Below are 14,291 nucleotides of genomic sequence, written 5' to 3'. Positions count from 1 at the left end.
TTGTGGTATTGGGCCAAAATATCACGGCTAAGGGCTGTGTCCAGGCGCTCCGAGATGCGTCGTGCATAAGAACAGCCCTTAGCCGTGGTATATTGGCCATATACCACACCCTTTCGTGCCTTATTGCTTAAGTATAATCCATTCTGATCAATATTATGCAAGCTTTGAAAATAATTGATTTAGCTAGCCTGGCTCCTCTGAAGGCTTCAGTGGTTTTGCGCGTTTCAGGTCGACTTTATTTTAGGTCGCGCTGTGCAGCTGGCAGTCTCAAGAACCAGAACGACAATGTGCCATTGAATATTGCAATATTGTCCAGCTAACGCTAGTAGCTTTAGTTGGTTTGAAATGTGACATTTGCTCAAATAATATCAATCAATGTTCAGAGCTAAACATGAATCATGATACGTGTTCTTATGGTTGACGTCATTGACGTGGCGCTCGGGTCGCAACTACTGGTGGAGTGGAGAGCGAGTCACATGCGCCATTTAAATACCCAGCTGTCGACCGAGAAATTTTTTTTCACCACAGCGGCTTTTTCTGCTGAAGATGGCGGACGGGGAGAATATCCTTGTTGGAGCCACTTCCAGCGCTTCAAGTATGGAAGAACCCGTTTCAAAAAAGTCCAAAATGAGCATGGCCATAGAATGTGGGCTCAAAATTGTTCAGACTGAGCAAGCTACATACGGGCTAGAGGCTTGTGAGAGTTGGGCTGCGGCGATTTCTGCGCGGCCAGATGAGGAGATTGAGCCGGTGATGGCGTTAGGACAGGCCCCAGCAGCAGCACTAGGCGGAGACAATGGGCTGCTGGTCTTGGAGCCTCAGGAAAGCGTAACAAACTTAAACGCGTCTGGACCCGCTGCGGAGCTTGCAGGTAGGCTAATTTAGCTAGCTGCTATAGCTAGTATGCAAAGTTTTTTTTTTTTTTTTTTTTGCGGACTCGAGTGTTGCATGTCTGGTTCGATTACTCCACCTTGGATAGCCAATTCAATTGGGCTCGCTAGCGTTGTAGCTAACTTGCTGCACGCTAGTTCAACAGTACGTCAGCTGAGGTTGAAAGGTTGAAACTAGCAAACTTTAGCCGATCATTTAAAAAAAGGTAGCCGATATCAACATTAGCTTTTTGGCTAGTAACGTTATACAATTCCGGTTTTTGGGTTGCATGTTTTGTACATTTCAGGGAATGCAAAAACACTAACATTTAAGTCCTTTGCAGAATAGTTAGTTAGGTAAATTACTGTTCAACACATTGCCTGAGTGATCTGTTATGAAGAGACAGCTAGTCCACATTAAAGATGCAGAAATCCCTCCGCCATTTCTTGGTTGCTAAAATTCTAAAAGTTAGCTTAATTTCAGTTAATGTGACAACATACAAGCAGATAATAATGTACCATTTAAACCGCTATGAAATCTATTTTTACATAACCAAAAATATTGTATTTTCAGCTGTTTGATGCTGGTGTATAAAACCGAAAGCACAAGACGCGAAACTTAAGAACGGGAAGAATAGAAAAAACACACAGAACAGATGTACTGCTTGCTTTCAATGAGTGACAGCTATCTAACACATTTCTATATGAATTTGTTCGGGTACATGTTGCAGCTTTAAATGAATTGGCAAAACTATCAATTCCCACAATCATGTCCTCTTTATTGCTTGTCCAGAGTGTCGTGGCACTGATGAGGAGTTTCACCAAAATGGCTTTGCCTTCCCAGATGGTGTCAATGAGGATGATGACAGATCCTCACATGCAAGTTCCAGTGACTGGACCCCTCAACCACAGATAGGTAGGTACAAGATGTCTGATAATCAATGTTATTTTTACCAGGTGTATTGAAAATGAATTGTTCAAACCATACAAAGGACAACATGCACAACAAAGCACAACCATCAATGACATCACACCTGTCCAGAGACATACCTGTTTTCACTCATATCTCCAGTGCCGGTTAAGAGAATGCCAAGAGTGTGCAAAGCTGTCATCAAGGAAAAGGGTGGCTACTTTGAACAAACTCAAATATAAAATATATTTTGATTTAACAATTTTTTGGGTTACAATATGGTTCCCTATGTTATGTCATAATTGTCTTCACTATTATTCTACAATGTAGAAAATATAGAAAAACCCTTGAATGAGTAGGTGTCAACTTTTGATTGGTACTGTACATTTTTCAAGATAATTGATGAGAAGCGTATCGTCCAGTCCATCGGGTATCTCACTGCACCCTCATGACAATTCTTAAAATATGCAGACAAACAAATTTACATTGCAACACTTCTGACAACCAACTTTCTATCTCCACTCATAACATTTAGACTTTATAGCATTTTATAGCATAATATAATATAGTAATATAGCATTATAGCATGGATTATTTAGTCATTATTAGGTTTACACTTTAGAAATTACTCTGTTCTGTAAATTGTCTCTTGTATTATACATTATGCCTAATCCAGTATAAACTTAAGGTTCATTAAGAATCCATTCATTCGTTATGTTCAAACATTCCCTCCATCTTGTGCCAATATCAGTTGTTTTTATGTCTTGGTACCAATAGTTTATAAACTCAGCAAAAAAAGTTAATTAGATAATTAGTAAAAATCGAAATAACTTCACAGATCTTAATTGTAAAGGGTTTTAACACTGTTTCCCATGCTCGTTCAATGTACCATAAACAATTAATGAACGTGCACATGTGACTAACCACTTACAGACGATAGGCAATTAAGGTCGCAGTTATGAAAACTTAGGACACTAAAGAAACCTTTCTACTGACTCTAAATTACAATGTCTGTATTGTGAGATGCCTAAGACAGCGCTACAGGGAGACAGAACGGACAGCTGATCGTCCTCGCAGTGGCAGACCACGTGTAACCACACAGGATCGCTAAATCGGAACATCACACCTGCGGAACAGGGTGGCAACAACTGCCCGAGTTACACCAGGAACGCACAATCCCTCCATCAGTGCTCAGACTGTCCGCAATAGGTTGAGAGAGGCTGGACTGAGGGCTTGTAGGCCTGTTGTAAGGCAGGTCTTCATCAGACATCACCGGCAACAACTTTGCCTATGGGCACAAACCCACCATCGCTGGACCAGACAGGACTGGCAAAAAGTGCTCTTCACTGACGAGTTGTGGTTTTGTCTTACCATGGGTGATGGTTGGATTTGCGTTTTATCGTCGAAGGAATGAGCATTACACCGAGGCCTGTACTCTGGAGTGGGATTGAGGTGGAGGGTCTGTCATGGTCTGGGGCGGTGTGTCACAGCATCATCAGACTGAGCTTGTTGTCATTGCAGGCAATCTCCACGCTGTACCTTACAGGGAAGACATCCTCCTCCCTCATGTGGTACCTTTCCAGCAGGCTCATCCTGACATGACCCTCCAGAATGACAATGCCACCAGCAATAGTGCTCGTTCTGTGCGTGATTTCCTGCAAGTCAGGAATGTCAGTGTTCTGCCATGGCCAGCGAAGAGCCCAGATCTCAATCCCATTGCACGTCTGGGACCTGTTGGATCGGAAGGTGAAGGCTAGGGCCATTCCCCCCCAGAAATGTCCGGTGCCTTGGTGGAAGTGTGGGGTAACCTCTCACAGCAATAACTGGCAATCTGGTGCAGTCCAAGAGGAGGAGATGCACTGCAGTACTTAATGCAGCTGGTGGCCACACCAGATACTGACTGTTACTTTTGATTTTGACCCCCCCCCCCCCTTTGTTCAGGGACACAATATTCAATTTCTGTTACTCACATGTCTGTGGAACTTGTTCCGTTTGAGGTTGTCATTTGGATAGGCTCTCTGCAAGGTTTTGAATATCATACCTATCATAGGAAGATCCTTTTCTAACTCAAATAGAATTCCCTTAAGATTGCTCTAATGTCCCAAAAGATTTCAAATCAACATTTTGTGATATTAAACTTAAATTGCATGTATTTGAAAATATCGACATTGGTCAATCCAAAATTGCTTTTTATTTCTGTCATGGAAATAAATGTTTCCTATTACCAAGTAATTTGTTTTTTTACGCCTTTGTTTCCATGTGAACCAATTTATCGGTGCATTCTGAATAGCTATCCAAGGATTTTTACCTAGGCTTGTGTTTTTTGGGAATAACATTGTTTTTTGTAGAATCTGTTTTAATTTTCTTCCATATTGTTAGTGTTAACTATGAAGTTGTTAATGTTCTTAGTTTATCGTTTGAAAATAGCCAAGTAAAACGATTGAGGGTGAATGCGCATCTTCTATAATTACACATTTCTCCTCTTTAGTGCATTTAACGATATGTCTCAAGTAAAAGCCTTGGGTGGCGAGTTGATGCAATTCCAATCAGAGGTTAAAAAGATTAGGGAGCTGTAACTTTACTTTTTGAGTTTTATTTGCCTGTATAAAGTCTAATGGCTGAGGTATACTTTTTTAAAGAAAGTCTTTGGTGGGGTTATTGGTAATACTGAGAATAAATATAAGAACTTTGGGAACCATGCCATTCTGAAGAGGTTTATTCTACCTTTACGATTTATGGGAAGAATGTTGCATTTAATACAATTGCATGCAACCCGGGTAATGTTCAATATACAATAACATGTTTTTAAAGCAATTTGAATGTGAAGTATTTTTTATTTTTTTAATAGGTTCCTACAGTTTTATTCAGCAACACATTATGAGAGAGACCAATCCGAGAACAATACTAAAAGACTTGCTTCCTGAGACTGTGCTTCCGCCCGACTTGGATGACATGACACTGTGGCAGATCATCATCAACATCTCGGAGCCTCCTAAAAGAAAGAAGCGCAAAGACATAAACACCCTGGAGGATGTGGTTCGGCTACTCCAGGAAAGCAAAAAGATCCTTGTGCTGACCGGTGCTGGGGTATGTATTGCAGGGAACAATGAAGTTTTGCTGTGTCTTTGTATAGCTTTCACAGTTGCCTTATTAGGACTGATGGTTTATTTTTCCTCAGGTCTCTGTTTCTTGTGGAATACCAGACTTTCGATCCAGAGATGGCATTTATGCAAGGCTGGCAATAGATTTCCCAGATCTTCCAGACCCTCAGGCAATGTTTGATATCGAGTACTTCAGAAGAGACCCAAGGCCATTTTTCAAGTTTGCTAAGGTTTGTGGACTGAAAGCATATCTATATAGTATTTGTTTAAGCGATGATGAATATCTGTAAATGACCACTTGTTGGATATGTGAGACGGTTTTGATTTGCTCTGATCTCTTGCAGGAGATCTATCCAGGACAGTTCCAACCTTCGCCTTGTCACAAATTCATATCTATGCTGGACAAGCAGGGGAAGCTACTCCGCAACTACACCCAGAATATAGACACTCTTGAACAAGTGGCTGGGGTTAAGAGGATCATCCAATGTCACGGTACATACTGTAATACATGTTAACTTTAATCAAGTGTTTGTGGTCCCGGGTCTAATATTCATTCTTATGACCCACACTCTTCTGTATTTCAGGGTCTTTTGCAACAGCTTCCTGTCTCGTCTGTAAACACAAGGTTGACTGTGAGGCCGTAAGGGAAGACATTTTTTATCAGGTATTGGCAAGAATGGTTCCTATTAATATTCACCAGTGTCAAATCTGTGAATTGATGTGTACTCCTGGACAGATTTGTGGCTTTTTTTCAGTCATTCACAGCTTATCTTGTACAGTAGCGTCCATTGTCTGATTTTGTCTGAATTCAAATCTCTGTTCAAGGTTGTTCCTCACTGTCCACGGTGTACAGATATCCCCCTGGCAATCATGAAGCCAGATATTGTCTTCTTTGGAGAGAATCTTCCAGAAATATTCCACAGAGCAATGAGGCAGGATAAGGATGAAGTGGACCTCCTTATTGTCATTGGGTCCTCACTGAAAGTGCGACCGGTGGCTCTCATCCCAAGTATGTTGAAAATGTTTGTTTTTTTAGATGCCCAAGATAAGCAATGCTATTACCAATGTTATTACCGGTATTATGCTTTATCTCGAGCCATGCATATATAACAGGTGACCTCTTTTCCCATCCAGCCTCTATTCCTCATGACGTGCCTCAAGTCTTGATAAATCGGGAGCAGCTGCCTCACCTCAACTTTGATGTGGAGCTACTTGGGGACTGTGATGTCATCGTTAACGAGCTCTGCCATCGGTTGGGCGGAGACTTTGAGCAACTGTGCTACAACTCCTTAAGACTCAATGAGATCACAGAAAACCCCCCGCGGTTAGTGACTTCTGCAGAGCAGCCATCTTGCAAGGCCTTGTCTACTCACAGTAAGCCATCAGAAAAAGAACAGAAGCACCGTCACACAGATTCATCAGTCAGTGCTTCAGAGGAGACAAACACTCATATGGTCTCAGACACTCCAGAACGCGACAGAGTACCAACAGAACCTTGTCCGACGGCTCAGAATGTCACTGACACACCTGAAGTCGATGGCGTACCACCGGAGCCCTGTCCAAAAGGGCAGATTGTCCAAGACACTCCAGAAGTAGTAGCACAACCAGAGCCCTGTCCAAAGGCTCCAAGCCCCAATGAGGAGAGAATGGAGTATTCCGTCTCTCCATCAGCAGACACGCGGAGTGAAGAAGGCTCTGGATTAAATGATCAACACATCAACCTTGAGGTTCGCAGACTATGCTGGATGAGTCGAATCTGTCGAAGTCCTATCAGCAAGCGCCTTGAGAGTAAGATTTCAAGTGTTCGTTTACTTCCGATTTTGTGCAAAATGTCTTTAATTTTTTTTATGCAAAACCTTCTGCTGGTAACAACTTTTCCATGTCGTTTTATTAAATCATGTCCTGTAATTTCCATGTTATGACAACTTGTTGTGAAATTCACCCAAAATGTGATGTCTTTTACCCAGCTTCTCAATACCTTTTCCGAGCACCAAATCACTACATCTTTCATGGGGCAGAAGTGTACTCCAACTCGGAGGATGAGACGTCCAGCTCCTGCGAGAGCGATGACTCAAGCTTGGAGATGGAGGAAGACAGCGAAGCAGAGAACGAGCAGAGCGCACCAACAGAGGAGGTCGAGGGCTGCCTCATAGACACAGTGACACACAAGAAAGCCTGCGAGGGCACCTTGAGTGTGAAGCAGACAGACAATACAGACACAAATGTTCAGAACACCACAGACCTGTAAAAAAGACAGAATTACCCTGTCTTGACAAGGCACTTTTCTTTTTTGATTTTATTATCTTGTTTAGTATTTTTTTTTACTAGATTGCGTTGACACTTGCGTGCTTGTGCAGAAAATTAATTCTGTCTTTCTGCGTCCGACCACATTACTGAGCTGCAGGGTAGTTGAGTACATGTTTTGTGTACTACCATTAGCAGCTTAACCAAGAAAGGAACAGCAAACTTAGACCAAAGAACACCCCCCCATACTCCAAATGTTTTTCAATTTTTCCATAGTCCTAAAAGGTTTGTTTTTGACTTACCCACCACTGAAGTGTAAAGATTATATTTAATGGTGGCATTGTTTTCCTTACGATATTTGGCAGCTACTTTTTACTGTCACGGTCAAGCTTTTATTATTTTTGTATTTTGTAAGACATACTCAACGAGTAGGTGATGGTTTTCTAAATCATATTGAAGTTATACATTGTGCAAACATAAAGCCTTATAACCATGTTCAATATGCTTTCTTTTGAGCAAATAGCACTTTTTTTGTCTTCCATTTCGAGCTGTTTGATGCAACCAAGGACATAAGTACAAATGCATGAGCTATTTGGAGGATGTGACTGGTTGTGGAAGTGCAAATCTATAGAGCTCGTATTCACTTGTCTGGAGAAATATCCAGCCGTAACACAGACATTGTGTTCTGTGAGCAGTTTAACATGAGCTGAATTTAGTGTTTTAAGAACCTTATTTGTATGTTTAAATTGTTTTTGTTTTGATATTGATCTTGGTAGTAAAATCGCAAGCATTTTCAACATTTGTGGTAGGCATTTTTTTTGTTTTCATGACACAACATAAATAGCCTTTATTAATCACAAGGTGTAACACACTTGTGTAAGAAATGGATAGAGATATGAGAGTTGCATGCTATTTGATGGCCAACTTTAGTTTGAGAAGACCACTACAGGTAAGTGCATGCAGTTCAGATCCTGCAGCAGTGCCAAGATGTTTTACACAAGTGAAGGGACAACATTTACATGAATGAAATGGAGATGATTAAAATGAAATTTGAGTTTAGAAATAGTATGTCATTCCTTGTGATGTTGGTGTGTCAGCTTTTATGCTCTGCATTATTTTTTTACATTAAAAACGTACTAACCGTTTTCTTTAAAAACATTACATTTTATTTGCTGGATTTATTTTAGGCTTAATGACACCATGCACCAACAAATAGCCCATAAAATAGCAGATCTCATTTGAGGTTACCATTTATGTAAATATGGCATTATTTACCCATATTGATAATGTATACTGTATTTATAGTATAGCCCTATACCTATGTTTTTAAAGTTCTTATGCCTGCAAAAGTCACAAAGAGCTGTGTTTTTGTCTAAAATTGTACTAAGATTATTTTTCAAAGAATGTAATTCCAATCCAGCATCAGTGATAAAAGCGAACCTGTGGTCATTGCATGATTTTAACTACATTCTCCTGATACCCCAGTCGCAGTTCTTTTCACGCCATTTCGTGCGATAGGTCATGTGGACGTACATTTCAGTGCGTATATAGGTGCACACAGTGTCGAGAATGAGCCAACCACTCTCAAATCCAGTGTGATGATACTGATTTGTTGCTACAGATGGTTTGTTTATTTAGTCGGTTAGGATAATTAACGTACATTATGAAATTAAGGTTTAGCTATAACGCAAGTTGTCAACAACTGTTGTTCCAGACGCAACCACTAGATGAACCTGTAACTTCATCTAGTCACAATTTATTTATTTATTTTACCTTTATTTTACTAGGCAAGTCAGTTAAGAACAAATTCTTATTTTCAATGACGGCGTAGGAACAGTGAGTGGGTTAACTGCCTGTTCAGGGGCTGAACGACAGATTTGTACCTTGTCAGCTCGGGGATTCGAACTTGCAACCTTTCGGTTACTAATCCAACGCTCTAACCATTAGACAATTGTAGAAGCTTAAACAAACCAACTGTGGCAGAACAATAATCAGTATCATAACACCGGATCGTGGAATCTATTCAATACATCGCTAAGCCATTATAGAGTACAGGTTGGCTAAGCCTAACTACAGTGATGGTATTGCTGTTTCATCAGGGAGCCACAAAGATGAAGTAAACAAATGTAATCGCTGAATTCCCGTCATGTTTAAATTTCATGAAGCCACAAAATGGAAAGAAGCTAAACAAATGATTTTATATTTGAATTTCGCATTGTTTAAATTTGAGAGATATCATTCAGTAAAGTAATGAGACTGGGTGTGTAAGTATGCCTCCGGGGTAATATGGTAAAGTTGGCCTCAAGTAAAGGCCTTGAACAAAAAGACATGAGCGAGAGAGCACTTCATCAGCTTTTAAATTGCTTAGAATACGAGTAAAATCAAATATGCTAAGAGTGAAACACTTGCAATATAATCAGCAGAGATTAACTAGAGATGGGGCTTTAACCAAACATTACATGTACCTGCCATGGTAGAGAAAGAGAGAGAGAGAGAATGAGATAGTCCCCTTGTCCAGTAGAAGTCAATAATCAAACAACACACCAAAAACTTGATCAGTCATAACATGTTGCAGCATCATCATGTGTTATGATCCTATAGGCCGCAAGGACTGTAACATTATAGTAAATAAGACTACAATGCTGAATTGTTAGTAAACGTTTGGGGGAGAGAGGCTAATCTTCACAGTATCAGATACCTGCCAAACTTGAGAGACAGAGAGAGTGTGTGTGAGACGCTTACCTGGCTTTTTGTAGAGCACAACTTTTTGTGGAAGGTACTACAGACCTTCTCGTGCACATAATGTCATTGAGATACACTACATGACCAACATTTTTTGTGGACACCTGCTCATCGAACATCTCATTCCAAAATCATGGGCATTAATATGAAGTTGGTCCTCCCTTTTTCTGCTCCACTCTTCTGGGAAGGCTTTCCACCAGATGTTGGAACATTGCTGTGGGGACTTGCTTCTATTCAGCCATAGAGCATTAGTGAGGCCGGCGCTGATATTGGGTGATTAGGCCTAGCTCGCAGTCGGCGTTCCCAAATCATCCCAAAGGTGTTCGATGGGGTTGAGGTCAGGGCTCTTTGCAGGCCAGTCAAGTTCTTCCACACCTATCTCAACAAACCATAATTATTTATTTTTTACCCCTTTTTCTCCCCAATTTCGTGGCATACAATTGGTAGTAGTTACTGTCTTGTCTCATCGCTGCAACTCCCATACGGACTCAGGAGAGGCGAAGGTCAAGAGCCATGCGTCCTCCAAAACACAACCCAACCAAGCCGCTTCTTGACACAATGCACATCCAACCCGGAAGCCAGCCGCACCAATGTGTCGGCGGAAACACCGTACACCTGGCAACCTGGTCAGCGTGCACTGCGCCCGGCCCGCCACAGGAGTCGCTAGTGCGCAATGAGACAAGGATATCCCTGCCGACCAAACCCTCCCTAACTCGGACAACGCTGGGCCAATTGTGCGCCTCCCCATGGGCCTCCCGGTCGCGGACGGCTGCGACAGAGCCTGGGCGCAAAACCAGGATCTCTGGTGGCACAGCTAGCACTGCGAAGCAGTGCCTTAGACCACTGCGCCACCCGGGAGCCCTAACAAACCATTTCTGTATGGACCTCGCTTTGTGCACGATGGGATTGTCATGCTGAAACAGGAAAGGGCCTTCCCCAAACTGTTGCCACAAAGTTGGAAGCACAGAATCGTCTAGAATGTCATTGTCTGCTGTAGCGTTAAGATTTCCCTTCACTGGAACTAAAGGGCCTAGCCCGAACCATGAAAACCAGCCCCAGACCATTATTCCTCCTCCACCAAACTTTACAGTTGCCAGTATGCATTGGGGCAGGTAGAGTTCTCCTGGCAACCACTAAACACAGATTTGTTTGTCGGAATGCCAGATGTTGAAGCGTGGTGCATCACTCCAAAGAACTCATTTCCACTGCTCCATAGGCCAATGTCGGCGAGTTTTACATCACTCCAACTGACGCTTGGCATTGCGTATGGTGATCTTAGGCTTGTGCTCTGCCATGGAAACCCATTTCATTAATGAATAGTTCTCGTGCTGATGTTGCTTCCAGAGGCAGTTTGTAACTCGGTAGTGAGTGTTGCAACCCAGACAATTTTTTACGGTACTAGGCGCTTCAGCACTTGGTGGTCCCGTTCTGTGAGCTTGTGTGGCCTACCACTTCACAGGCTATAAGAATGTGTTGAAGGCTAGCTGTATTGGGTGCAGATGACTGAACTGCTCACTTTTGTGTCTGTGTCTGCAGGTACACAGAGGAGGAGGCATACAAAGGTATGTCAATTGGTATTGGTATGTTATTATGCAGATCACATTTACCATCCTCCTCCCTTACCTCTTCAACGAATATCCCATAGACCTATACATTATGGACAAGGTATGTGAATGAAAACCATTATAAAAAACGTTTTTTAAATTCAGATTTACCACAAAAACCAAGGTATGAATACTGTTGTGTGCATGTTTTGTTAACCATCTGTATAATTATTATTTTACTATTTTTTGGATTCACAGACTTCAGCCTTCCTACACCTCTGACGAATACAACAGGGAACGTGTTTGATCATCATGCACTGCAAAATCATTCTGGCTAAGGAGATGGAGAACGTTTACACATTAACATCACCAGACCAGAGGATATATCCATTTGACTTGGAGCTCTGCTGGGAGTTTACCTCATATTTAGATTTTTTTATTCTGCTTTGTCACTAAAATCATAATAAACACTGACAACTAAAATATAGTGTTATTGTTGTTATTGTAATGCATATTATTATTAATAATAAATAATAATAGGGGAGGGGGGGTAGTTAAAAAATGAACCCCAAAAGGTTATTCAAATAACCCCTTTAAAGGGGTTCTTCAAAGAACTTATAGGGCTTCCCCCACAGTTTCAATTTGAAGAACTCCTGAAGGATACTCCAGGAACCTTTACTTTTTAGAATGTAGCCGAATCCCCTCATTTGAAGGGGCGTACACATACTTTTGTATATATGGTGTTTGTCGAGTTTCCTTTGGCGAGGAAACTGTGAAGACAGCTCTATAGCCTATTGCCTGTTTCTGTGTCTTTTATTAAAGAATATGAAACTATGTGTATTTTTGCTGCTTTTAATCAAATCATGCAGAGCTGTTCTTTATATGGCCTAAAATAAATGGGTTCATATAGGGAGAATATTATATATAGGCTGTAGCATAGCAAATTTTGAGTCAGTTATGAAAATAGTACATGCAATGAATGCTGTAATTGTTTCATGTGGTAGGCCTAAAAGGCCAACATTTGGAAGTTTCAATAAAAAAATACTTTGTAACATGACTATAGAAATGAAACATTGTGATTTTAGAGACACAGTAGCCTATGATTAAAGGGTTAGGCTATATTGGGCTCTCACCCTCATCATCCTTAGCATTATTCACATAATTCCAATTCAACCCATCACAATTATCGGCTTGGGTATTGACATCAATGAGCAGGTTTTCCAAGTGGGCTCCCTAGTGGCGCAGCGGTCTAAGGCACTGCATCTCAGTGCAAGAGGTGTCACTTCAGTCCCTGGTCTGAATCCAGGCTGTATCACATCTGGCTGTGATTGGGAGTCACATAGGGCGGTGCACAATTGGCCCAGCGCTGTCCAGGTTTGGCCGGAGTAGGCCATCATTGTAAACAAGAATTAGTTCTTAACTGATTTGCCTAGTTAAATAAAGGTTAAATAAAACAATATTAAAAGTGAGGAGAGACACATTGGTAGGCATACCAAAAGAAAAAGTCTTAAAATGATTATGACATTTGGACCACAGAAATCCAATGTTTATATAAAATGTATAGCAAATTTTCCCCTACATTGTAACAGTCTAGTAAGTCAATGTAAAATAGAACAACATCACAAAATCCATTTGGCCTGTCATTTAATTTAGTCTCAATATGATACAAAAAATGTTGGCTATTTCAAAAGATCAGTATACCATATTTTGAGTTGACTGTATAAGGTATCATATTAAAGATCTATTCGAGGTTCAACTAAGGCAAGGACATATTTTAAAACTATGTTGATACTCACCTCCTGTCTTGATAATATGAATGAGAATGTAGTCCATTTAATTTTGAAATCATTATCTGTCCATCTCTCCCATAGATCCCAGTTGTCGGCATGAGAGATTCACAAGACTATAACATTTGAATGTTGTAAAATGCTTCCCTGCCTGGACACCCACATTCAAATCATTTCCACCTCCTCAAAATCATTTTCAATTAAAAAAAAATATGCATGAGAGATTCACAAGACATTGGAATTTTGCAAAGTGCTGCCGTACCATGCATGGTTGGCGAGGACACAGATTGAATAAAATGAATTACATGGAAATAATGTTTTTTAGCTTTTGAACCTGTATAGGCGTAAATGTTAACCTGTATAGTTTGTTGGACTATCCTTTTTGTAACATATGAGATATCAAAGCGTTCTAGAAAAACCTTGCATGTTATCACAACAGCTGTTCACTTTACTGTTATCCTGAAAATTATTTCGGAATCAGCTGATGATTGTTGAAACAGGGTTCAAGTTTTATGTCTACTTTCACAGATAAATGCTTATTATATTGATAGGCGAACATTGTCACTAATACAAGGAACAAAAAGTGTTTAATGTCACACGATTTCGACAAGTAAAATGTTATCAGAATATTTAAATTGTACATTCCCAAGACGCCTAAAAGATGGTTCTAGTTTTAGGAGGTCATACTTAAATGTAAAATAATAGCATGCAAGCAAACTAAAGAATACAATTTTATTAATTTAAGATTATCACCAAGACAGGCAGTCTATACAGACAAACAGTACATTAGGCTATACATTGCACAAGAAGAGTATAGGCTATTTTATGAGATTTAAGAGAATGAATGCAAATATATCCTGCGAATGAACAATCCATTTGATTACCTTTAAAACTATCGTCTGAACTGCCGGCTCTGAACAAATGGCTGGATGGATGGCTTCAACAGTCCAGCAATCGAATTGCAAGTCGTTCATAGATTTATAATCCAAATATTCTGCTTAAAAAAATATTGTACTGCTACCCTCAGCATTAATTATTCTTAGAAAAAAAATCCAGGCGCATGAATGCTACATCTACAGACCGGAACGACCGAC

At 40.6% G+C, this 14,291-nt stretch overlaps 1 protein-coding gene across 2 annotated transcripts; it reads left to right on the top strand.

Annotated features, from left to right (window-relative positions):
• On the top strand, positions 1-8,187 carry LOC110502261 (NAD-dependent protein deacetylase sirtuin-1). Of its 2 annotated transcripts, none has more exons than XM_021580161.3 (9): positions 1-871; positions 1,663-1,785; positions 4,628-4,866; positions 4,958-5,110; positions 5,225-5,372; positions 5,465-5,544; positions 5,706-5,889; positions 6,015-6,668; positions 6,848-8,187. In XM_021580161.3, the coding sequence occupies exons 1-9, from the start codon at positions 547-549 to the stop codon at positions 7,126-7,128; spliced, it is 2,187 nt and encodes a 728-aa protein (XP_021435836.2). In that variant the 5' UTR covers positions 1-546; the 3' UTR covers positions 7,129-8,187. The 2 variants fall into 2 exon arrangements, with proteins under 2 accessions (XP_021435836.2, XP_021435837.2); XM_021580162.3 differs by having other exon boundaries at positions 3-871; positions 1,714-1,785.
• The last annotated feature ends 6,104 nt before the right edge of the window (positions 8,188-14,291 follow it).

This window comes from Oncorhynchus mykiss, chromosome 23 (genome assembly GCF_057628025.1).
Source record: "Oncorhynchus mykiss isolate SJ-2025 chromosome 23, ASM5762802v1, whole genome shotgun sequence".
NCBI classification, from domain to species: domain Eukaryota; kingdom Metazoa; phylum Chordata; class Actinopteri; order Salmoniformes; family Salmonidae; genus Oncorhynchus; species Oncorhynchus mykiss.
This window is presented reverse-complemented; position numbering and strand designations above follow the sequence as displayed.